This window comes from Micromys minutus, assembly GCF_963924665.1.
Source record: "Micromys minutus genome assembly, chromosome: 13".
Taxonomy (NCBI): domain Eukaryota; kingdom Metazoa; phylum Chordata; class Mammalia; order Rodentia; family Muridae; genus Micromys; species Micromys minutus.
The window spans coordinates 57,652,947-57,680,467 of NC_137982.1; the positions used below are offsets into that span (position 1 = coordinate 57,652,947).

Sequence of the window (27,521 nt, forward strand, 5' to 3'; positions counted from 1 at the left end):
TAGAATATATTATATTGTACATACAAGGAAATCAGTAACAGTATTTGGTACAAAACAAATGTTCACAAACTGTAAGTTGAAGAAAAAATGTGATTAATCAGATCCTACTTTATTCTAAATGTATTATTTTTCCACTAAAAAGAATAAAAAATAAATAATCTGGCAAGACTGATGTAGCATTTACAGAAAAAGCACATTTTCACTAAAGATACTCTAGGAAGCAAGGTCCTCAAATTGAAATTGTCCAAGAATTATTAACTATTGGCTGAAAAAGTCCAATAATAAAAATTATCAAAATAGAGTATTCTGAGAATAATACATTTATATTGTTATGTAAATCATCCATTTGATATTTTGTGATTTTTATAGCAAAGTATATCTAGTTTGATATAGAAATACAATTACGCAGAGTGACACAATTTTTAAAAATGAGAGAGTATTATAGTTATGGTTATTGTATCATATACCTTAGCTACTAACTCTTAGCTAAGTATTTCTGCTTATACACAACACTCATAGCTCTCATAAGCTCAGGATTAGAAGGTTTATAAAAGTGTGATGAAATCATGAGCTACAATGATGAGAAAATGCAGTACTTACAAGAACAGCAATAAAAAGAATGCCTAGTGAGATTACACCTGTTATTATTTTATTTATTTATTTATTCATTTATTTCCATGTCATATAGTTTATAGACTGTGTTTTTCTCAGATTATAACATTTACTTGAGATTAATATAATACAGGAATAAAAGGCAATATTCTAATATTTCAATAAGGATACCTAAAGATACCTAAATTCCATTGTAAGTAATTCAGTGTTGATTCCATTTATAAGATTTTTGTTGAGGCCAGTGGCAAATGCTTCCTGCAGTGTTTTTGTATATATATATATATATATATATATATATATATATATATATATATATATATATATATAGGCATACATATGTATGTGTATGTGTATGTATATGTATGTATGTATATATATATATATATATATATATATATATATATATATATGATTCTTGGATATTCTATAGTCTAAATTTAAAATATTTAAAATTTACTGCTATGTTTTATATCATTTATTCTCTAACAATTACACATGTAGAATAACTAGTTATTACAACTTCCTGCATATTCTTGCATATCTTATAAACCACATTTGGTTTTAGCAATACCGTCTAAGCTCTGTAAGGACAGAAACTAAGCTTCTATGTTGAAATTTCATGTACAATTTCTGCAACTTATGATTTTTCATGAAGAGTAGGTCTACATTCAGTCAAGTCATCTATTAAGAAAATATCAGGAAGAAACAAACATTAATTCTCTATGTTGTAGATATTTACTCAAATATAAGTTTAATGGGTTTGGGGCTGCATGTGTATATGTGTGAAAAAGTCATGTAAATGGCAAAAGTCTCTGAGAAGATGAAGTAATTATAAAGCAATGAAACACAAAGAAAATACATAAATTTTCAGTTATTATACAAACACACTAACGTTTGCAATTAAAGACATTAGAAATTACACTTGAGTTTAATTTGCATAAAATAATACTTTATCTGAAAAATTAAAGTCTTTTATTTCTTCTTTTGAATGAAAAAGATGTTGGGAGATTCACAATTATCTAAAAATAAAATTTAAAATCATAAATTTATTGATGCCAGATATATGGGGTTAGTAAAAATTAAGCACTAAGCAAAATTACAAATCCCTGTCACATATGTCATTGTGACATTGATAGGGAAATTTGAAATCTTAATAGCACAGAGAAAAGCTCTTATCTGTAAAATGAAAATGAATTTGAAATCTACAATATATAAAGGGCAACATATAAAACTCAAGACATGTTTAGTTTTGCAAAGTGCACAATTTGGAAATAGTTTATAGTTCAGTACACAGGTTAACAGAAATTCAAAGAAAAATAAAATGATAGCTAACAGTGTACTTGAGTTGATACTGAACATCTTTGATGGATAAAAGATAAATCCACAAGAGGAAGTAACTGTGGCATTTAGTCATAATATGCTGATACGCTAGTCAGAAAATAGAAGTTAAAGAACAAACATGCTTTCCACATAATATTTATGAATATATGTAATTTCTTAATATAGAATTATATATATGTACATATACATATATATATATATATATACATACACACACATACACACACACATATGTGAATGTATGTATGTATATCCCAAAAGGAAACAGTTGAAAGACATGCTGGAAATGCTGGAATCATAAAGTTTGGATATGGTATTGATATGATATTTATGATTAAATTCAAGTTCTTTTGGTTTTCTTTTACATATTAATTTTGTGAAATTATCAACATTCATAAAGATTCTTTCATTTCCCAAATCTCAAACTAAAGTAGAATTGTGAAGATTGATAGGGATGATGACAGGGTTCTATATTTATTACAAGAAAAACTAATTTTATTCACAATCAACATTTTCAGTAAACATGATTTATTGTGTCACATTATCTCTCATATGTTTGTACATATGTGACATTAGTTACAGTTAGGCAGGAGATGCTTACTTGGCTTATCATTGTCTAAATGCCTAACCAAATAGTCATTAATCCATGTTTCTTGAAGCCAGGATACTTTTATGAGGGTAGGACCTTGCTCTACTGAAGGACCACTCAACTCCATAGTTGAGATGCAACTCTGAGAAAATATTTTGCCTCAACTATAAATTTTATCAAAACTGAAATTGATTAAAGTTTCTGTGAGAAAGGACAAATAATTAAAGGCAAAGATGGATTTTACTGACTTGGTGCTACACAATTATAGCAACTGCTTGTAGCCAAGGGCTAAGCAATCTGAACTGTGGAGGTCTTGTGCTGCTGCTCTCTGTTTTGTGACAAACTTGCAGAACAGACAGATTTTTAAAGTGCTTCTTTTTTATCCCAGAAAATATAGGAAGTAGGATTAAGTTTGTAAATAACACACAAATCAATATGACTGGGCATCTCTCTTGTGTCTGTGGATTTGCCACATTTAATATTTCATTTCTTTTTTAAGAAATATCTGAACTCCATGCAGTTAAGCTTGAAATCAATTATTCATGGATGTATCAACTCTACAAAGTTCTCAAGAGAAGAACCACTCCACACTGGTAGAATTTATCTTACTTGGCTTTTCTGATGTTCCCAACTTGCAAGAATTTCTTTTTGGGGTGTTTTTGATAATCTATATAATTATTCTGATGGGCAATGGCCTCATTATCATAATCACAAGGTCTGACCCTTCCCTGCAGACTCCCATGTACTTTTTCCTTGGAAATTTTTCTTTCTTGGAAATCTGTTATGTGTCAGTCACTCTTCCCAGGTTATTAACAGATCTCTACAGAAAAGACAGAATCATTTCTTTTATGGCTTGTGCTACTCAAATGTATTTCTTCCTAGTCTTTGGGGCCACTGAGTGCTTTATTCTGACGGCTATGGCTTATGACAGATATGTTGCCATTTGCAACCCATTGCTATACCCTCTCATCATGAACAATACCCTCTGTATACAACTGGCAGCTGGCTGTTGGATAAGTGGAGTTCCTGTTCATATAGGGTTCACATACTGGATCTTCTCTCTACCATTTTGTGGATCAAATCAGCTGAATCACTTTTTTTGTGACATACCTCCAGTCCTGACCCTGGCTTGTGGGGACACTTTTATGATAGAGATGCTGATTTATGTGATTGCCCTTCTAGTGGTTACCATTCCTTTCATGCTGATACTTGGATCTTATGTGAAAATAATCTCAAGCATTCTGAAGCTTCCATCTGCAACTGGGAGAGCCAAAGACTTCTCTACATGTTCTTATTCTTTGGATCAGGTATCATTACTTTCTTGCGGCCAAAGTCCAGCCACTCAGCAGAAGTAGACAAATTCCTTTCCCTCTTCTATACTGTTGTTACTCCAGTGTTTAACCCCATGATATATTGTTTGAGAAACAAAGATGTTATGATTGCACTGAAAAAGTTTCTTCTGAGATGGTTCATGTTATGACTTAAAAAACATGATGTATTTACTTTTATAATATTTTATTTTTTGAAATTATAGTATAATTACCCAATTCCTTCTCTCCTTCCTACCTTGCGATAGACAGTTCCTCTCATTCTTGGTCACATTCACAGCTATTTTTGCTCTAATAGTTCTTATGTATAAACCTATGTTAATAAAATACAATAAAATATATTCTTTTTTAGAATCCTTGTGGGGTTATTTATCAATATTCTTGGATTTTTATGTATTTTTAATAGATACACATTTCTACATCACACAAGACCAACTCAATATTCATTTTTAGCAAGTAGATTAGTTCTAAACTTCAGATCTTACAATTCCGCAAACCTAATTTCAATATACAAATACTAAAGTTATAAAGTGACAATGGGAATTATTAAGGATTTCTTTTGTTATTTTCATAAGACACCAAAATATTGGCTATATTTTCTACTTCATAAGTAAAAACACATTTGTGATATGGTTGTTTTCTTACTCAAATATGTTGAAATAATTAGTAAAGAATAGGTATACATAACAATTAATGCTTTTATGGATTACTGAGTGATAGCTTCATAATTATACAATTTTATTAAAGAAAGAAAAATCAGGTTCTACTTGTGATGAGGGTATTTTCCTTTTTTTAAAGACATCTTACTTCTCATAAATATCCAGCCTCTACTTATGGGTTTAAACTATCTTTTTCAAGATGGGTATGGTAGCACATGCCTTTATTCTCAGCCTTTGGGAGGAAGAGCCAGGAGGATCTCTGAGTGCATGGTAAGTCAATTCTATGAGTGAACATCAAGACAACCAGATCTAAAAAGGGAAGCCCTGTTTTAATCCAATATCCCCACACCTTAAGCACTTTCTCTCTTTCTGTCTCACCTTTTCCAATATCCATGGTGAATGTGGGTTGATTTATTTTCTTTATAAACTATAGAAGAATTTTAATTCAGAAATATGGCTAAGTTCTAGATCTATGTAATCTGGCTGGAATACAAATATGCTCTTATACACCTTAAACCCAAAATAATGAAGGCAAAGTTAGTTTCTAGAAGGAAGCAGCCAGATTTGAAAGTAACATCTAAATGATGGGCAGATAAAGTAATTAATCCAAGATAGATTTGGCAGAATGAGTTATAAAAGATACAGCCAAGATATGTTCTCTAGAAAACATACAGACAAGAATATAGAAAAAGACAGAGTGATGGGAATAGAGTGAACTTTACAGAAATGCAATGGAAGTGAGTGCAGTTGGTGAATTTCAGGTCATGGAATTCAAAGCCAGTTTGTATAAGCAGTGAAATTTAGTGAGAAATTGAGAAGTCAGTTAGAATCAGTAAGCATGAAGAAAAGCTTTGTGTGAGAATAGATGAGCTGAAGCAGTCAGCCAGAATTGAGCAAGTAGAAAGGGTAAGATTGTTTAGGAGTAAGCATCTGAGATGACAATTACATCTTTCAAATAAAGTTACATTTACATCTGGCACCCAACTTGATTGGAGAAAGAGAAAGCCCACTAATGTTGACAAAAGCTGAATACAACTTACAGAAATGGTGCAGAGGACACAAGACATTGGACAGAAAGTAGCCCTAAAAAAATTCACCTGGGATTGTACCCGAAGGAAGCTCAGTTCTTTGAGTTTAGCTGGGCACTTAGGGACTCAGGAGATTCGGAAGTTACAAGAGACTTGAGTCCAAAGAAGGAAACAACACTGGACCACATAAAATATTGAATCATAGCAAGCCACTAGAAAAGACAATTTTAATTATTTATACACACTTTTCATGCTCAAAAATTTCTTTGAAACTCTATTTCAGATCCTTTAACATCAATGGTAGCAATTGAGCATATAGAAATATTACTTGGAAAAGCAATTGTCATACCTTTTTGCAACTGTTACCACTGAAGTAAATCCCTCCCTACTTTTGAAATCTTTATTTCTTTGGAAAATATTGAAATAATAACTGTCCAGTGAGAAAAAAATCAATTTTAGGATTCTTTCTTACAATATATTCAACTAGTGCCTAAAGCTGAAGACAATTATGTAATTGTTAGTCATGCTGTGTTTAGTTGTTGTTGACACTATAACCCATACCAAGAACCCAGTGAGGTAAGCCTTTCTTGTTTGCTTTAGTTTGCTTTGCAAGATAGAAAATCTCTATATAGCCTTGGATATCCTTGTAATTTATCTCTTGATCATGTTTCTCTTGAGCTCACAGAGATTCTGTGTGCCTCTTCCTCCCAAGTGCTGAGATTTTCTGTAAAAAAAAAAAAACGTACATAAAAATAGATGTGCAACAAGAGAAACACCCCTAGTCATCAGCAAAATGCAAATCAAAACAACCCAAAGATTCTATTTTACACCAGTTAAAATGTCTAAGATCAAAAACTCAGATGGCAGCTTATGCTGGCAAGGATGTGGAGAAAGAGGAACACTCCTCCACTGTTGGTGGGATGGTACAATCACTCTGGAAATCAGTATGGTGGCTCCTCAGAAATTGGACATAATACTACCTGAAGACCCATCTATTCCACTACTTTGCATATACCCCAAAGATGCTCCAACGTTTAACAAGAACACATGCTTTTCTATGTTAATAGCACCCTTATTTATAATAGCCAGGACCTGGAAAGAATCCAGATGCCCTTCAGCAGATGAATTGATACAGAAAGTGTGGTACATTTACACATTGGAGTAATATTCAGCTATTAAAAATGACTTTATGAAAATCTTAGGCAAATGGATGGAACTTGAAGCTATCATCCTGAGTGAGGTAACCAAGTCACTAAAGAACACTCATAGTATGTCCTCACTGATAAGTGGATATTAGCCAAAAATGGTTGGAATACACAAGAAACAATACCCAGAACTTATGAAGCTCAAAAAAAAAAAAAAAAAAAAAAAAAAAACGGAATATAGATACCTCAGTCCTTAGAAAGGAGTTCTAAACACTCATGGGAAGAAATAGAAGAGCAGGGATTGGAGAAAAGATCATCCAAAGACTGCCTCAACTCGGGATCGATACTAATGCAGCCACTAAACCCAAGCACTATTGCTGATGACAGGTAGTTATTCCTGGCAGGAATCTGATATAAATGCCTCCTCAGAGGCTTTGCCAGAGCCATACTGATACAGAGGATGCTGCTTGCAGCTAACTATCAGACTGAACACAGGGACACCAATGAAGGAGCTAGAGAAAGGACTGAAGGCACTGAAAGGGTCTGCAACTCCATGGAAAGAACAAAAGTATCAACTAACCAAACCTACCATAGCTCACAGGGACTAAAACACCCAGCAATGAGTTCTTGTGGAGAGCCCAATGGCTCTAGGTGTATATGCAGCAGAGGATGTCATTCTCTGGTATCAATGAAAGAAGAGGACTTTGTTCCAGGAAAGGGTCATTTTCCCAGTGTAGGGGAATGCTGGGGTAGGAAAGGAAGTTTTGGAGGAGCACCCTCATGGAAGCCAATGGAGGAGGAGGGGTAATCGAATTGGGGGAAAGGGTATAACACCTGAATTATAAATACAGAGAATATCCAATAAATAAAATAATTTTTTAAAAAAAGACTGAATTTCATCAAAATTGATTAAATTTTCTTTGAATAAGAGAAGTTTCCAAATGAATGGTGTGACAAAAGGAAGGATTATATAAAGGAAGATGACAACACAGAACATGCAGAAAACATGGGGAAGATCTCAACAGTCTGATAAAGGACAGGTTGTCTACCACACTGAACATTGTAAAACCTTGATGCCGAAAAGAATATGTGCTTAATGACAGAGGGTCAGTAATGAAGGTATGGATGATCATTGCATTAATGGATCTTCTTATTTACGTCAAAAAATAATTTTATTTATTTTAAAATAAACAGTGAAGCTTTCCTCTTATCTACCACCTTACAAAAATTTTGAATGTGAAATGTTCAAGAGCTTAAGCAGTTTTAGTAGCCAAAAACTGCAGTTGTCTAGTGATGAATATCTGAGAATAATTGTTGCTTTAGTAGCTGACTAGTGGCTTGAAAAAATTGCAAAAGACTAAAAGTGAATTTAATTTCTATACAGAAAATAGCATTAACTTAGTAAGTAAGCTTTGGTTTAACAAGTGAAATTAATTCTCAATGACATAAAATGGAATGGGGCAAGCAGCATTCAGTTCCTAGGCACATAGAGCTAGTGTTCAAACTGCTAGCACAAATTCCAACACAGAACATATGGCTAATTCACTGCTAAACTTATCATCTCCATCAAACTGTGCTCTCTCTCTCTCTCTCTCTCTCTCTCTCTCTCTCTCTCTCTCTCTCTCTCTCTCTCTCTCTCTCTCCACCTCTGGCAAACAATCAACACTTTGAACATAAGTGTCTCCTCGAGAAAAGGAGATAATTCAATTAGAGTTAAATTAGACAGAAGAGAAATGAAATACTTCAGAAAGAGACACTAGAGATAACCACAAAGTTTATGACACTAACAATGCATAATTAACATGGGGTGACTCACTTTAGCTGCTAGCTGTTGAGCACCAGTGTTTCAAGATACAACCTTTAGAAACATGTTTTGCTTTTTTTTTTTTTTTTTTTTTTTTTTTTTTTTTTTTTTTTTTGCTTATACCATTTCAAAAGATAGCAATTTAAAAGGGTGGTATCATCAGGCATTTGATACCTTTTCCTTTAAAAACTCTCAGGGTGAAGGAGAAAAATGTGTGACCAAAAGTGTTATGATTATCCATCCATTAGAGATTTTCATCAGTACCTATTACTAATTTGAGTAACAATACAGCAAGAGCCAAGGGTTAGTGAAAACAGTCTACGTTATCCTGACAAATGACAGGCAGGACCAGTCCTCAAGTCAGTCATTGTTTTAAAGTCTGTTAAATATTCAAACGGTATCTAAATAATTCACATTGAGCACAGAAGCAGCCTATCCAGATTATACTTCATATTTGATGCATATTTTCCAGAAGAACCAATCAAAGCTTGATTTGTGTTTTGGTTTTGTCTTGCACAGCATTTACTACTAAAGAGCAATTTACATGTATTTTTAATCACAGTCAGTCCTTTGGTCAGAATACTGTGAATTTCATGTCAAGGCTGGTAAGCCAGCCTCGCTTATGTGATTAAGGACCCATGCGTGATTTGGTATGCTTCTAATCTGTCAGTGCTTCAATTTAATGGGAAAAACTATGAAATGAATTTGTTTTGCTAAACATTCCTTCCATCTTCTTGTTAAGGAAAATGCTTTAATTTTGTTAATGACCATCAAATAATTCTATAAATGATTGTAGATTTTATTCAATATTAAAAACTCAGTCTTGCACTTTTTCACAAATCACTTCAGCTAACTATGGAGATATTTTCAGCCCATAAGTATATAATGTTTTACTCTAAAGCAAGGGTGAGGAATCTGTGCATCGTTTGCAAGGCTTAAGATGATGCTTAGGACAGAATATGCAGAATAAGAACAGTTTCTTTCCATCTCCAGGTAATATAAAGCTGACAATTGCAGTCCTGTCTTTATGGGATGAAAATAATCTCTTTAAAATAAGTTTCCTGAAATTGAAAACAAATAGAAAATAACACTTCTGGTAACATATTATTGTACACTGGCCAGTGTGTTTTTGGTGATTAAACAAAATCCTGTGTATCACATTAATTCACTTGCTAAGTGTTCATTTGCAGCATCCCTTTGTTGGGTCTTGGGGGCCCTCCACAACCTTATAGGTCTTCATGTGGTCCACTCTGTCCAGAGTCTCACATGAAATTCTGCTGATATCCATCCTGCTGATAGCCAGAGTAGTCCCAGAGAGCACTAAACTGAAACTGTGTATAACCATGGTTTGGAGAGTTTGAGAATGAATGGTGGTAACCATCATATCCTCCTCTAAATCCTCAATGGATCTGTTTAAGATAATTTAGACTTTTAAGTTAAACTTTTTGATAACTCATGGTTTTTTGTTATAGTTACTAAACTGTGCACATTTTTTTTTTTTACTAAATTGAAGGAGTAGAGATTAGAGGGATTTTAATTGAGTAATATGGCAAGAAATGACATCCAAAGGCCTGCTAGGACTATGTGATCTGGATAGAATATAGTTAAGTCCTTAATTCACACCTTCAATCCCATTGTCTGGAATTCAGATACATCTTTAATCTCTCTGGCTAGAATACAGACATGGCCTTACAAAAAAAGCTGTAATCACAAACAGTGAAGTTAAAGTTGGTTTCAAGAAGGAAGTAGCTATGTTTGGGAATGTGAAAGTTTTAAAGTATAATTGAGGAGAAGACAGAATGGTAAATCAGACAATAATTTGAGAAAATGAGTTTGATAAGTTATAACCAACTTTCAGTGGCATTCACTTCATGGAATACAAAGGCAGTTTATCCAAGTAGATCAATGCAGAAAGGAGAGTGAAGGCAGTTTGAATCAGTCATCTCAAAGAGGAGTTTGATCCTGAACAGCTGTGTTGAATCAGCCAGAGTTCAGAAAGAACTAGAAAGGGTGATGTTATTTAACAGTAAGCTTACAAGATAATAATTACATCGGGTGAATAAAAGTTACATTTACAAAAGCTGCTCATATTGTCAAAAATGAAAAAGGAAAAGTTGAATTCTGTGAAATTTCAGTGATAATTTATTAATAGAATTTATCAAGAATATGACTGGTGTTTTAAGTGCATCTTAAGGCCTTTAATTTTTTTCTTCCCAGATGAAGAATACCCACATTTTAAAGCTAGTAAATTTCTCTTCATATGAGCCTCTCACATAGAAGTGTACATTTTATTAATACATAATATTTCCATGAAGGCATGGACAACAATAAAATTATTAAATATATAGCTAGAATGTTTAATAAGAAAATGATATGAATAGACACCTATTTTTCTTTGAAAAAGTTTTCTTTTAATTCTCTTGATTCTCACTTGTTTTTCTATTTCAGTCCTTCAATATATTTAATCTTACAGATACACAACTTAACATTATAGAATACCATTGTGGAAATCAGAGGCTATGAAGAAGCAGGAGGCAAAAAGATAGACAACACTGATAATTTGATACTAAATTATAGCGATTGCACTGCAGGGTGAATACAGAAAATGGCAATGCACTGAAAGTTAGAAGAAAATATAATGAACGTATTGCAACTGAATAAATGACCAATTTTTGAAATTATATATAAAACTTCTCTTTTAGTTAAATATTATACATATATATAATCTATATAATATGTATTAGTATTAAAAATGACCCACTGTCCTCAATATATCTACAATTTGTGTATCTATCAGTCATTTTTTAAATTTAATTTAATTGTTAATGAGTGCTTGAAATGGAATAAAGTTCTCTGGTTTAAAGAGTAAAAGGATAGCCAGGTACAATCGTTCATTAGGCTGAGTTGTGTGTCTGAGATATTTCTGTTGTATACATGTAATTCCATGCTAGCCACAGTGATATAGTGAGATCCTATGTAACAATAGAATATAAGGATTGAGAAAGTTTGAGTGGCTGCGGTTAAAAATAGGAAACAAAGAATCATGGGAACATAGGTCAATAATGTTGAGAGCATTAAACATGAATAAAACTTGTTTACATAGCATTTTGTACTCCTACAGTCATTTACAAATATTATATAACTACTTTAAGTAACATAAATACATAACAAAAAGCATGATCAAGAAATTTGGTCTTCATGTTTCTCTCAATAAATAGATGTTGGATAAGATGTGTTAGCTAACAGTTTCTTCACATTTATACTAAAGAACCTTAAGCTCCAAGTCATCACAAGAAGCAGTAGCTATTTCAGGAATGTTAACACATTTTTTTTCTTTTTCTCTATTTTTATTAGATACTCTGTATTTACATTTGAGATGTTATCCCTTTACCCTGCCCCACTCCCATCCCCCTCTCCTACAGTTGCCTTCACAAAGGTGCACTCCCTTCTGATCACCCTCTCCACTGCATTGGCTTGTCATTCTCCTACATTGGGACAACATGCCTCTTCTCACATTGGTGCCAGACACTGCTATCTTCAGCTACATACACAACTGGATTAATAGGTCTTTTAAAGTGTACACAAACATAGGTGTTTTGCTCCATGGTAGTTTTGGAGAGTTTGGTTGGTTGATAGTGTTATTATCTTCCCATGAGGTTGCAACCCCTTTCAGCTCCTTTGGTCCTTTCTTTAGCAACCTCCTTGGGATACTGGAGTTTAGACCTATGGTTAGATGTAAGCATGCTCAGCTGTATCTATATGACTCTAGCATATTCAAGAGAGCCTTGTTCTAGTTCCTGAAGCTGGCTGCTGAGCCATGTGTCTCCTCCTCCACCACTGCTCTATTGTCTGTGTGAGGCTAGCTGCTGCACTGCAGTGTGAAAAAAGGGGGGGGGGTCTGAAACAAAGTCTTAACATCAAGTTCAGCTTTGTCCATCCACCTGTCTGACATGTCGGGACCAGAAATTACACAGATGCTAACATGCACAGACCCCGAGAGCACTGGGACTATGAATCACATGTGGTGGAGTGGGGAAATCGAGATTACTACCAGCTTGTACAAAAATTAGGCAGGGCAAATACAGCGAAGTGCTTGAAGCCATCAGCATCACAAATAATGAAAAAGGTTTTGTTAAAATTCTCATACCAGTAAAAAGAGAAGAAAATTAAGCATGATATAAAGATTTTGGAGAATTTGAGAGGACCCAACATCATCACACTTGCAAACATTGTGAAAGACCCTGTGTAACGAATCCCTGCCTTGGTATTTGAACATGTAAATAGCACAGACTTCAAGCAATTGTACCAGCCACAAACAGACTATGGCATTCGGTTTTACATGTATGAAATTCTGAAATCCCTAGATTATTGTCACAGCATGAGAATTATGCAAAGATATGTGAAACCCAATATGCCATGATTGATCATGATCACAGAAAGTTTCGGCTGATAGACTGGGGTTTAGCTGAATAACATCCTGGACAAGAGTATAATGTCTGTGTTGCTTCCTGATATTTCCAAGGTCCATAGCTACTTGTAGATTATCAGTTGTACAATTATAGTTTGGATATGTGGAGCTTGTGTTGTATTCTGGAAAGTATGATCTTCCAGAATGAGCCATTTTTTTATGGAGATGAAACTATGACCAATTGGTAAGGATAGCCAAGGTTCTGGGAACAGAAGATGTACATGACTATATTGACAAGTACAACCTTGAATTAGATCCATGTTTCAAAGATATTGGGCAGACACTGCCATAAGCGATGGGTACTCTTTGTCCACAGTGCAAATCAGCACATTATCATCCCCGAGGCCTTGGATTTACAGGACAATTTGCTGTTATATGACCACCAGTCAGGGCTCACTGCAAGAGAGGCCATGGAGCACAATTACTTCTACACTATCGTGAAGAACCAGGCCCGAATGAGTTTAACATAGCTGACAGGCAGCACACTTGTCAGCAGCGCCAATATGATGTCATGGATGTCTTCAGTGCCAACCCTTCATGTCTTGGTCCTCTGGCAGGCTCACCAGTGACTGCTGCTGCCAACTCACTTAGGATACCTGTTCCAGCTACCACTAGTGCAATAATGACCCCATCTATTTTCTGATGCCTGAGCAGAGGTGGGGATCTCCACCCTCTCCTTGATGCAGCTTGTGCCTGATTGGGAGAGGTTGGAACACTTCAGAAGCACCGTGTCTGAACCGTTGCTTGTGGATTTAGTAGTTGAGTCATTAAATATATATATATATATATATATATATATATATATATATATATATATATATATATATATATTACACACACACACACACACATATATATATAGAGAGAGAGAGAGGGAGAGAGAGAGAGAGAGAGAGAGAGAGAGAGAGAGAGAGAGAGAGAGAGGGTGGGGGAGGAAGAGATAGAGGGAGAGAGGCTGGTTTTTTTTCTTTCTTTAAAAACAAAACAAAAACAAATAAAAAAAACCTTGGACTTTCATAACTCAGGGGATTATCTTTAAAAATTACCTACAGGTAGAATATCTTATGGACAATTTTTTTTCTCCCCTTCCAAATTCAGTTTATCACCACTAAAGAACAAAGATAAACTGGCCTCAGTCCCAGATGATGCGTTTGGGTGTAGATTTTGTCCACTTCCCATGTTGCTAACTCCACATTGTATACTCTTGGGGCTTATATCTCATGTTCTTATTCAGAGATTATAAACTGTAGTACATCAAGGGAGGAGGGGAGGGAAAATGTAGGGAGGACCCAATTCATCCTAAAACACTGTTCTGCTGGCTGGCCACTTCATCTCTTCTCTCCAAGAATACATTTGTGGCTTATTCTGGCTCTGGTGGAGGTGGGTCTGGCTTAGTTACATCAAGATGTTAAAAGTCTACCCAAATCTCAGACAGATCCATTTTTTTGAATGAATCATGTCTTATTAACCTAACTGTAAATGATTTTAATTTTAGTTTAGTTTCTATTTGTCATGCTTTCCTTTCTGGGCTCCTACTTTGGTCTTTCCCTTTTCATCTCCATACATGCTGTGCTTCATAGCTGGTAGGAGAGGGAAGGCAAAATCATTTTTGGTTTTTTTTTTTTATTGCTTTTAAAAAAGAAATATTGTCCATATAAGTCTCATGCTAGCACTCTTAGGAGCTAACATGTGATGTGGCCACACTGGGCTCATTTTAAGCTTTGTAGTTTCCTCCCTCCTCCCTTGCCCCTTTTTCACATGCCTTTCTCTCAGAGTTGTGCATGTATTTGATAGGCAGAAGCTGAGCCACTATCTTCAGTGAATCAGAAATGGCAGACCTGTAACTGTGGGAAACTATCAGTTCTCTTGTTATGGCTCTGCCATTCTTTGCTATATATATAATACTTTTTCCTTCACATGTGAAATGCCCAGTGTTGGAATTCTTTGTTGTAAATAAATGTTTGGTTTTATTTATCAAGGTTAGATTGAAAAAACAAAAATAAAGTACACATGATATCTAGAGTAATGTAGAACATTCTGTGCCATATAAGGACACAATTTGGAGAAAGCACAGAGCCAAATTATTTTTTAGAGTTATTCACTTTTACTTTTTATGTTTAAAATTATTTGCTTGCATGTACATGCATCTCACATGTGTGTGATTCCCATGAAGATCACCTGGGACTAAAGCCACTTTATGGTTGATGGAGACGAGCAGCAAGTGCTCTTCATGACTGAGTCACCTGTCTAACACCAATCACTTTGTGATAAATATCCTTTACAAATAAGAAATTAATAAAATATTTATAGAACACATACTCTGGAAAAAAGTGACACAGCACTGTTGAGGATTCTACAATGCTGATTAATTTAAATACTTTGATTATAGAGTTTTGTTAAATGCTAAAATTAATTTGAAGCATCTCTTATTACATAAATAGTATCCTGTTTCTCAACACTTTAATCAACTCAACCTTCTGTGGACTATAATGTAAAGCTTTTCTGAGTACATAGCATGGCAGATCCATCAAATTCTAATCCAAAAATTCTATCCAATAGCAGGAACCATTATGTCCAAATCTTTTCTGTCCAATGTTTAGAGCATGAAAACATGGGGTTATCTTCAGAAGTTTACCTGAAAGCACTGAAAAGAGACACAGCTCAAGGCACCAACTAATTGTAATGGAGAAAATATAACTGGGGTTGTTCATAGCTACATAAAGCAGTCACAGATAATCTTGGTTTTTATGGTACCATATTTCATAGGCTTTTCCTGATTGTGCTCTTGTCCTTCCCTTCAACAATCTGGTTGTCTGGTGTTCGCTGGCATGGTACTACCTGATAGTAGCAGGCTTATAGGACTGTTTGTCTTGTGTGGTAGCAGGACTCTTGGAGACAGGCAGAGCTGTGGCCCTAGGAGTAGACAGAAAATGCAAGATTCTAGTTTGAGTTATGAACTAGAAAATGGATTACAGAATTGATGGGGAAGCCTTTGGGCTGCTTGCTTTGCCGAGAATCCCAGAAGCAGGGGATTAGAGCATGGGTGGCAGAAGGCCTCATGTCATAAAGACAGCACTATGAGCCAGGGTGTTTTTCAAGCATTTTATGAGTAGTTTTATTCTATGCTTATTAGGAAATTCATATATAGTCTTTACTACATTTTTCTTTTATTGACAATAGTTGCTGTTAGATACTATGGTAACACTGACTTCATAGAATTAATTTAGAGGTGTCCCTATTCTTTAATTTTAAAGAATATTTTGAGTGCATTTGTTCATTATTTCATAAAATATAATAGTAATGATAATTCCACTAAATGAAAAAATAAATAAGGAATTGGAAAAATCAAAAAAACAGTATTTTTTTTGTCTTTTTGATTCAGTACTGAACATGATGAATCCTTAGTATTGGTTGTTGTTGGAAGCTTTAATAACTCATGCTTTTCTGGTTTATTATTGGTGTATTCTCTATTCTAAGCATCCTCTTGTTTTGATTTTTGCTTTTAGATTTTTTAAATCTATATATTTCAACTTACTAATCATAAATTTATAAAACATTTCTATCCTGTAGATATCAATGAAATGTTTTGAGATATATATTTTTCATCTTTAACTGCATTAATTCTACCTTCTGTATAATTAGAATTAGAATCTTGTCTGATTGTGAGTAATTTTGCTGCCAGAAATTTTAATTAGTACACATGAGAAGAAATCTTCATAACAGAGATCCTTAGTGATTTAAACTGTTATGTCTAGTATGGATTCTCTCCAGTAATTAGTGGTAGAATACCAAAAGAAATGTTCTGGATGATGGCCACATAGTTTGAGATTGCTGGTATTTCTTAACTTCTAAATACTACTACATAGAAAATTTTTGTTAAAGGTAAAGAAAAAATAAAAGAATGATATAAATTGCATATAGTTAATAAATATTTTGGAAACTGTTTTTAATATATTGAATGTAAGTATATATCATTCATTATATGATAAGGATTGTTACCCGTAAGCAACTGTGCTTACTTATGAAGACAAGCTTACTTGGTATGGCCAATGAAATATTAAATCAGTCTAAGCCAAGAAAGATCACAGAAGACTGAGGCTATGACAATATTTATTGAGAGCAAGTGAGCATTTTATACACTTATCACATTGTCAATTTCCAGGATTAATGTAGCTGAATCACCAAAATATAATGTCACTTGCAAGCTATAGAGTATAAACTTTCAAGCCCAATTGTACTATGAGGTGTCTGTGCTTTCTTGATTGAAAGGAACATATAGAGAAACACAATGTGGCCTAAATGGGTCCCTGTCTAAGATAGTGGATTGATATCTCAGAACTGAAAAAGCACCCCCCATCATTCCCCATGCCTTGAACTGTGTTAATGTAACTTAAACAAGACAAATCTAATGCAATAAATATTGTTTCCTCATCTAATTCATTAGTTTTCAAATGAAAGTATCATATGTATTTTATCAATACTAAAAATATAATAATTAACTGTATTTGTGTTTTAAAATGAAAAACATAATAAAAATGCTCCAAAGCAAAAAAGATATCATACTTTTTTAAAAATTAAAAGTATTTAGGACAGAATTATTGAATGTAAATGTTTCATAAATGTTTTAAAAAATAATGTTAGGCAGCAGAATGTGCTTAAAATGCCTTGTTTTTCTTCTTTCACAATTGAAAGTCTGTTCATTTGGTTATACTAGTATTTTATAGCTTCAGCAGGATCAGTTTGTGAAGTATCTCATACTTCTAAAGTGAAACATTGTGCATGTTAAGTGTGGTGCATCTTCTTTGTAGTGAGTATGAATTATCAGCATGAAAACAATAGTATACAACATCACACAATTAAGGAAGAAAACATGGAGCATGGGAATGTTCTCTTATAGACAAGGTCAAATTTCTAAAGTACATTCTTTTGGAGCTAATAAATGACATGAATGTGCTTGGGAGGAAGAACAATTTTCTGTAGAAATGTTATAAAAACATTTGCCTGTTATACAGGGATTGTTTGAAATAAAGTTACTGAATTAATTGCATACTCGGGCTGCTTAGGTGTGGCACAAGAGAATATGTATCCCCACTGGAAGGAAGTGTATTGTTTATAAATAGTACTGGGTGCTTAGAAAACAAGTCATGTTCTAATTAAAATGTGATCTACCCCCTTATGTTTATATATTCAAAACAATAAAACTTCAGGCAGAAAAATACAACATTAGCAGAATTGAAAAGGTAAACTGCTAACGTGTTTATATTTGTCTCAGTAGTATAAATCTATTGCTTATAATTCAATAACTTGTATTGTACATGTGAAATCATGAATTTTAGTATACTGACCTTAAAGTTTTATTTTTTGGTTATTTCTGGTTTTTTATGTTATAATATAATGATAAACTAATATGTGTTATAAGCCTCCGGTTTTTAACACTTCTATATATAATTTGATTATAAAGAAAGCACAGTTTGCTGTGTTGGTAATAAAAGAAACATTATTAGTAAAAATAACAGCATTCCAAAAAGTATATTCTTTGTATTAAAAACTCTACTGGTCAAGGAGAAAACAGACAGCACTTGTATCTTCCAATTAACAAGTGTCTTCTTTGGTAACAGGAGCTGACTTGATTGTAAAAATTTATGCCTTAATATCAGCTATAAGACTCCTAATCAAAACCATGGCAAAATTTGTAGACAATATATGTATATATATGTTTATCATGGTAAATGTTGTCTTCTTTTTTATGGGGATAATTCAGATACAAGGAAAAGTAAACAGAGTTACATTACTTTAATAAAGAGTAAAAAGCCAAGTGCCTATTATTGATTCAATATGCACTACTTTAATCTATTTTGTAAGAATTAGCAATACCTGTTGATATGGAATTTGAATTTTATGTTTTCCTATTTCAGTGAACTTTTCAACTTGATTCCTGTGAAGTAGTCAATTCTAATGTTACACTGTACCATTCTTTTAATTGAAATCACACATCAGAAAACTATGTCAGAGATTTATCTGTACCTGTAATACAATGACACACATCTTAGAGAGCAGAAAAAGACACCAACAAACACATGCATAGGAGCTCTGTTCAATTCAGTATCTGGTAGGCTTTATCTACCAGACTGGCAAGAGGGCTACATAGACTTAAAGAGGTTGTTCACAATCCAGAAACCTTGATTTATAATTGAGTTAGGATTTTGTTCTTTCTAAATACTCTTAAATTTTTTACTTAGCAGAAAATTTTGATCATTTGCATTTATCTACCTCTGTATATTTTCCTACCACATAAACACAGTGAAATACATGCACATATTTTTTTTCAATTTTGATGTGAGAAAATAACATATACTAATTACAAAATTGTCTTTAATTTTCAACCCTATTTTTCATATGTTTGCTCAAGTCCTTTATTTAACTAGGAGAAAGTCAGCAAAATAAACAGACAAAAATAATGAAGCCTTTCAAAAAGGAAAAAAAAAATAATGAAAATGTGACAGAAAGAAAAATATACTTAAATTATAAAACAAAGAAAACTATGCTTTAAACCAACATCTTTAATTAGGAGAGTGTTTCATTTTATAAGAAAATATTTTACTCTTAGAACAAGGATTGCCTTGAATTCATACATAGACATTTACCTCAGCCTTCAAAGAACTTGGGTTATGGAATTGTATTATAACACCTTGCCTTAAACATTTCCACACATATTTTTATTCCTTGGCAATAAATAGTGATGGCATAAACAACTTATTATATATATATATATATATATATATATATATATATATATATATATATACTGTAAAATTTAATCAATTAACATTTAACCCACTTCTATACATGCAAAAAATCAATTGCAATTTTTACAAAAAAACAAGATGACGTCTCTAACAACTACACATGCATTGAGTTCTACATATTCAAGAGTAAACATCGTGCAAAAAATAAAGTGAATAGAAGAAGATCTTTAGGTGGGCATTCATAGGATTCAGTATGGGAATTTAGTGTTAGAAAACAATATACTGAGACACTGAATGCACAGAATTAAGTGGCTATATAAGAAATAGTCAGAGATGAGTTATCGAAAAACTGCTCAATGGTAAGGGAAGTTGCTACTAAGCTTGATGTTCAGTCTTTGGATTCTACAGAATATAAGAAGAAAACTAAGTAAGAGAAAATATTTTATGAAATCTACGTATGTGCTGTAAAATGTGTACAACCCATCTCCTTCAACCAACCCTACACGCACACAACACACACACACACACACACACACATGCAACACACATGAAAGACAGAAACAGGGACAGAGAGACAGAGGAACATATTAGAAATAAAAAATGCTAGGTTGAAATTAAATAACCCCATGTATTCCATCAGTAAGAAGAATATAAGTATTTCAGATATGAAAAGTCAGAAAGTACTTTTAATTCAGATTTAAAATAATAGTTTGTATATGTTGCTTATGTTTCTGGGTCTTCTGATATTTGCTACTTTTATTTATTGACTGACAGACTTCATGTTGACATTTGTCATCATAGCTGATTATCATTACATAGTATAAATATAATATTTTTATATATTTTGCTTTTTTTTAGTCTCCTTGCTATTGTAAATAGATTGCCAGTGAACACAGCTGAGTAATCTTTGGTTTTATGCCGGAGGTGTCATATGATAAATGATTGATTGAGACTTTAATTGAATTACAGCATTTATTCCTTCTATTTATTCCACAACCTACCACTTTTCCTCACCCTTTAAAATAACTGTTATGAATATTGTGATTGTTAAATTTTGGAAGTTAATAAATACAAACATTGAAATGAATATTTTTGCTTAATACATATTGATTGCTACTTAAAATATGTACCAAGGTTATAGTCAGATATTTATTCTATACAAAGAAAAGAGTAAATTCTGTAAAAGTCTGCCAGATTTAATGTTTTATATACACTTGAAGATTACATAAACAGAAAAAGTAAATAGAAATTCTTATTCTTTCACAGGCTGACAAAGCAAAATAATAAGTCCTGTTTACCTCAAACTCCATGCAATGTTAAAAAAGTATTAAAAGTAACCCTCCAAGGCATCAAAGCTAATTTTGAAGTGCAAAGAGAGTCAGAAACTGGCTTGAACAGATTGTGAGGCTATGAAATTACATGGAGCCAGGGACATTGGAGAAGTGGCCTCATAATGAAAGAGCAAGATCAAGTATATATTTATGATCCTTCTGCTATGGCAAGTGAATAAACATACACAGTTTTATGGATTTCATTTATATAATTAGAATATTGTATCAACTCATGATGAATTCAAGTGAAGGATGTTATATGTAAAACTGTCTCACTTTTATTCATAAATTCACTGGTTCTAGTTCCAGAGTCATCAACCAGAATAAACACCTTCAAGATTCACAAAAAAAAAAAAAAAAAAAAAAAAAAAAAAAACTCTTGAAACAAAGCAAAAAGTTCTTAGAAGTTATCAACACTAAAAATCATTCTGAATTTGGTTTGAGGAGAGAAAAATGCAATCCAAATATGTGAACCAAGAAAGAGCAAACAAATTTAAAATCACAGAAACAAATGTTACTGTACCTATAGAATTTATTCTACTGGGATTTTCTGATATTCCCAAATTGCACTGGCTTCTCTTTGGAATTTTCCTCTTCGTTTACATCATTATCCTGTTGGGGAATGGCATCATCATCCTAATCACGAGGGTTGAGCCCAGTCTGAAAACCCCCATGTATTTCTTTATCAGCAATTTTTCTTTCCTGGAAATTTGTTATGTATCTGTCACTCTTCCTAGAATGCTTATGGATCTCTTCACACTGAAAGGAAATATTTCTTTTCTTGCATGTGCTACACAAATGTGCCTATTCCTTATCCTTGGGGCCACTGAGTGCTTCCTCCTAGCTGTGATGGCCTATGATCGCTATGTGGCCATCTGCAACCCTCTGCACTATCCTGTAGTCATGAATAGCAAGGTGTGTACCCAGCTAGTGGTTGGTTCCTGGATCATTGGTATTCCCATTCAAGTGGGCCAAACATACCAGATTTTGTCTCTGCCCTTCTGTGAATCTAACAAAATTAATCATTTCTTCTGTGACATACCTCCACTACTCAAATTGGCATGTGGGAACATCTTTGTGAATGAGATTGTGGTCTTTGTTTTTGCTATACTGATTGTCACTGTACCATTCATGTTGATCCTTGCATCTTACAGCAGGATCATCTCAACCATCCTGAAGTTGCCATCAGACACAGGAAGGATAAAAGCTTTTTCTACCTGCTCTTCCCACCTTATCGTTGTGGTTTTATTCTATGGATCAGCTAGTGTCACTTACTTAAAACCTAAGTCCAATAAGTATGAGGGGACAGACAAACTTCTGTCTCTGTTTTACACCATTTTGACTCCAATGTTCAATCCTTTGATATATAGCCTGAGGAACAAAAATGTCACAGGGGCACTGAGAAAATTATTTTTCAGATATTTAGCATTGCGAGACAGTTAAAGTCAGACAAATGGACTCAAATATATCTGCGAACTTCTTAACACTGTTTTGCTTTTAAACATCAGTGTTGCTCCTTGCTTTATAGAGGTAAAAAATGACTAAAAGTAAATACAAAATATATATTTTGCCTGTGTCAAATGTCATATAAAACGTTTCTCTCTGTGTTCTTCAAATTGTTTTCTTTGATTCTTTTGCCTACGCACTGTACATCTATTGGGTTTCTTCTTCCTGCCTTGATATGTAACTTGTTATGAAATAAGCAGTTGATATCCTTGGGAGGTCGGTGTGAATGTCAGGAGAGAGTAGATTGGGTGAAGTAACTCGGAAGAAGATAGGTAAACTGACATTTGGATGTAATTAATGCAAGAAGAGCAAAAGAAAAAATATTTTTCTTCCCATAGAATTAGTACAATCAATGCAATTTTAGAAAGCATGAATATTATTTTATCTTTGAAACTTAATTTTCATGAGAAGGAAAATCTCTCTTCGAAGAACAAATTCTCACCTTCAGCTTTATCTAAATAATAGGAAATTGTACAGAAAGCAGTCACTGTTTGCATAAAAAATTGGAAAATAAATGTAAATAGGCTTGTAACATACTATATGATGTAATTTAAAATGTTTTTTCCAAATTGAATATTGTTTCTGTGAACAATATATTACATTTTAAATTTCTAATATAACAATACATAATTTATGATTTTAAAGATACTTAACAGAGGTGAAATCATCATTCTTTACATAATGAAATTTTATACCATCAAATAAAACATTCTAATTTGAAATAAGTATATTACTATATTTAACACTGATTATTTAACTTGAAAATAATATACTCTTATATCTTGACTCTATGATTAGAATACGTGGAATAGCTAATTTAATTTCAATATCTAAAGCAGTATTATATATGTACCAGTTTGAATCCAGCAACTGACTGCTCTAGAGATTACATCCAAGCACTTAAAGTTTATGTGATCCAGATGGACTGTATACACACTCTGGATTATAGTGTTGTCAGTTTAAATACAGACGTGCTCTTAGTACATACCTTTAATCTTCAATGAAGAGAGTAAGATTAGTTTATAGATGGAAACAGCCATGTTTGAAAGTGACAAAAGGCAGACTAAATGATGAATCCTAAAAGATTTTAGAGAATGAGTCAGAGATAGAATGTGTCAAATTCTAAAGAGAACACACAAGAAAGGTGATTTAATAGAGCATCACACACGTACACACAGACATACACACACACACACACACACACACACACACACACACACACATACACACACAGAGAGAGAGAGAGAGGGAGAGAGAGAGAGAGGAGGGAGGGAGGGAGGGAGGGAGGAAGAGGGAGGGAGGGACGGAGAGAGAGAGAGAGAGAGAGAGAGAGAGAGAGAGAGAGAGAGAGAGAGAGAGAGAGAGAGAGAGAGAGAGAGAGAGGAGGGAGAGAGAGAAAGAGAGGAGGCATTGTTTTTCTAACCAGGACAGTTTTACAGACTCAGGTTACAGATAGACAGAAGAAGCCATAAAATGATAAAAAGCAGAATGAACTGCCAGAGCTAGTTCGAGGCCAAGCAGTTCAATTCAATAAGAAACCAAGAGAAGCCAGTTTGATTCAGTCAGCTTCAAGAGGAGTTTTGAGTTAACTAGCCAGAAATAGTTCCGAAGAACTTGAGAGAGTTAGCTTATTCAGCAGTAAGTCATCAGGGACTGAGACATTCTAGGCCTACCTTGAAAGACAGATGCTAGAATCTGAAGTCATAAAGGTCCAGACTTGCAGAGAAGTAAACTTATTGTAAGATAGAAACTTACTATCCTAGATCTGAATATAGTTAAAACATATTTATTGAGATCAGCCCAAGACATGTATTTGCATAGGTTACATACAACTCTAATTTCCTCTCTTACTCACAGAAAATAAAAGTTACTTTTACAACATACATTGATTACAGAAATTATTCAGGTATAAAGGCCATAATTTTATTATAAATATTTTTATAAAACTTAAGATGTGATACATTATTTGGCTCCATAGAGTAAATTTCAATTTTGTGTTCAGTATTTGAGATCTGAAGAGAAGAATTATGAAGACAATTTTGATGAAATGGACATTTTTTATCTATACTATGCAAATGGTTAATACCAGAACACACACACATTTATATTCATAGAGTTAGGTTACACAAGTCAGCATCTATGACAACTTATCAATAATTTATAGCATATACATAGCTTGGTATTTCAAATATCAGTGTGACAGAATTCAGGAAAGTATTTTCCTTAATTTAATGGTAAGAGACCATTGGGGGGAACTCAACCTTGGCCTGTTTAACAGCTGAAACTTGGATATCCCCACACTTATGACTCATTATTAGCAACCGAGTGATACATACCACCACAATGTTTTTTTGTACTATATCTCAGTATGTATTTTTCAAAAGCCCTTTAAAAGACTTTTTGAACTTTTTATACCCTTCCTCCCAGCATTTTACACTTGCTGTTCCCATTCAGAGGTGGTTGCAATTCTGAGTTCCTTTTCAAAAACTTTCCTATGAATTTTGTGTGTGTGTCGTGTGTGTGTGTGTGTGTGTGTGTGTGTATGCATGTGTGTGGTATGACTTTTTGTATTCTTTGTTTCCCTACTTCCAAGATACACTTGTAACAGAAAAATATATTTCACAAATGACCCTGTGTAAGTAGGCTCAGAAACAGGTTTTTAATTTCAATAGTAATATTTTCAATAATACATAATTTTATACTATTTGGATAAAGTGTTAGTCTGACCAGTTCTTTTAGGTAATGCCAAGCCATTCTTTTATTGTACCAATTAAAAATCTTTTTATATTTTTAGTGGAACTAACCTCTCTAATAACTCCATAACCCTTATTCACATTTTAAAGTGTATATCATTTTAGGAGTATTATATATCTAAAAAAATCTACATTATACTTTATTTTTGTCAATTCTTACTGCAAGCAAGAACCCCTGACCAAAATAATAAAATTAAGTGAACTATAAATAAGCCACATAATGTCCATTAACTTGTCTTGAAATTTTCTCCATCAAATCTTAGTTCAACATGTTATTTTTTTGTTTTTTTTTAATTAAAATATATTCTTGTTTTTTGTTGTTGTTGTTGTTGATAAACTTCACACAGTCTGTGAGTTGCTTCGGGGGTGTCCTGAGCTTTCTGGGGTTAGTATCCCATTATCAGTGACTGCATATTATGTCTGTTCTTTTGTGACTGGGTTATCTCACTTAGGATGATATTCTTTAGATGCAGCCATTTTCTTAAGTATTTCGTTAAGTCATTGTTCTGAGAGTTGAGTAGTACTCCATTATGTAAACGTACCACAATTTTTGTATCCGTTCATCTAGTGAAGGACATCTGGGTTTTTTCCAGCATCTGGCTATTATAAATAGAGCTGCAATAAACATTGTGGTACATGTACCTTTGATGTATGTTGGAACATCTCTGGGGTAAATGACCAGAAGTGGAATAACTGGGTCTTCAAGTAGTACTATGTCCATTTTTATGAGGAACACCAGACTGATTTCCAGAGTGGTTGTACCAGTTTACAATCCCACCAACAGTGGAGAAGTGTTCCTCTTTCTCCACAACCTCACCAGCATCTGCGGTCATCTGAGTTTTGGTTCTTGGCCAATCTGACTGGTGTGAGGTGGAATCTCAGTGTTGTTTTGATTTGCATTTCCCTGATGGCTAAGGATATTGAGCACTCCCTTAGATGTTTCTCAGACACTTGATATTACTCAGTTGAGAACGTTTTGTTTAGCTCTGTACCCCATTTTTAATAGGGTTGTTTAATTCTCTGGTGTCTAGCTTTTTGATTTCTTTGTATACCTTGGATATTAGGCCTCTATCTGATGTGGGGATGGTAAAGACCTTCTCCTACTCTTTTGGTTGCCCTTTTGTTTTCTTGACAGTGTCTATAGCCTTACAGAAACTTTGCAGTCCGATTTTTGTCAATCTTTGATCTTAGAGCTCGAGCCATTGGTATTTTGTTCAGGAAATTTTCTCCTGTGCTATGATTTCTAAGGTTTTCCCTAATTTCTCATCTAATAGTTTCAGTGTACCTGGTTTAATGTGGAGATCTTTGATACACTTACACTTGAGCTTTGGACAAGGAGATAGGAAAGGGTCTATTTTCATTCTTCTGCATGCTGAGTGCCAGTTGGACCAACACCACTTGTTGAATAGGCTGTCCTTTGTCCACAGAAGGTTTACAGCTCCTTTCTCAAAAATCAGGTGACCATATATGTGAGGGCTCATTTCTGAATCTTTTATTCTATTCCATTGTTCCACATGCCTATTTCTGTACCAGTACCATGCAGTTTTCAATACAATTGCCTTGTAATATAGCTGGCGGTCAGTGATAGTTATTCCTGCAGATGTTTTCTTGTTGTTGAGGATGAATTTTGCTATTCTAGGTCTTTTGGTATTCCAGAAAAAAATAGCACATTGCTCTTTCCAACTCGATGAAGAACTGGGTTGGACTTTTGATGGGGATTGCATTGAATCTGTAGATTGCTTTTGGTAAGGGAGCCATTTTTAAAATGTTGATCCTTCCAAACAATAAGCATGGGAGATCTTTCCATTTTCTGAGATCTTCCTCGATTTCCTTCTTTAGAGGTTTGAAGTTCTTGTCGTACAGGTCCTTCACCTGCTTAGTTAGAGTCACACCAAGGTATTTCATAAATTTGTGACTATTGTGAACAGTATCTTTTCCCTAATTGCTTTCTCCACATGTTTTTCCTTTGGATATAAGAAGGCTACTGATTTGTTTGTGTTAATTTTATACCCAGTCACTTTGCTGCTTAAATTGTTTATCAGCAGTAGGAGTTCTCTGGTGGAAGTTGTGGGGTCTCTTAAGTACACTATCATATCATCTGCAAATAGTGATGTTTTTTACTTCTTCCTTTCCAATTTTTATCCCTTTGATTTCCTTTTGCTGTCTAATTGCTCCATCCAGGACTTCCAGTATTATGTTGAATAGGTATGG

At 33.8% G+C, this 27,521-nt stretch overlaps 1 protein-coding gene and 2 pseudogenes across 3 annotated transcripts; all 3 read left to right on the forward strand.

Annotated features, from left to right (window-relative positions):
- Nucleotides 1-3,084: 3,084 nt before the first annotated feature.
- Nucleotides 3,085-4,022, forward strand: LOC308429008 (olfactory receptor 10AG1-like; annotated as a pseudogene). Its single transcript has one exon. The product of its transcript is annotated as an olfactory receptor 10AG1-like (transcript).
- Nucleotides 4,023-10,189: 6,167 nt separating this feature from the next.
- On the forward strand, nucleotides 10,190-13,617 carry LOC308429227 (casein kinase II subunit alpha-like; annotated as a pseudogene). The gene is made up of 3 exons: nucleotides 10,190-10,209; nucleotides 12,470-12,751; nucleotides 12,791-13,617. The product of its transcript is annotated as a casein kinase II subunit alpha-like (transcript).
- Nucleotides 13,618-21,504: 7,887 nt separating this feature from the next.
- LOC308429228 (olfactory receptor 10AG1-like) lies at nucleotides 21,505-22,494 on the forward strand (the record flags this gene model as incomplete). The annotated part of the gene is made up of 1 exon (XM_080927960.1): nucleotides 21,505-22,494. One exon carries the CDS (start codon nucleotides 21,505-21,507, stop codon nucleotides 22,492-22,494), a length of 990 nt encoding a protein of 329 aa, XP_080784086.1.
- Nucleotides 22,495-27,521: the final 5,027 nt, after the last annotated feature.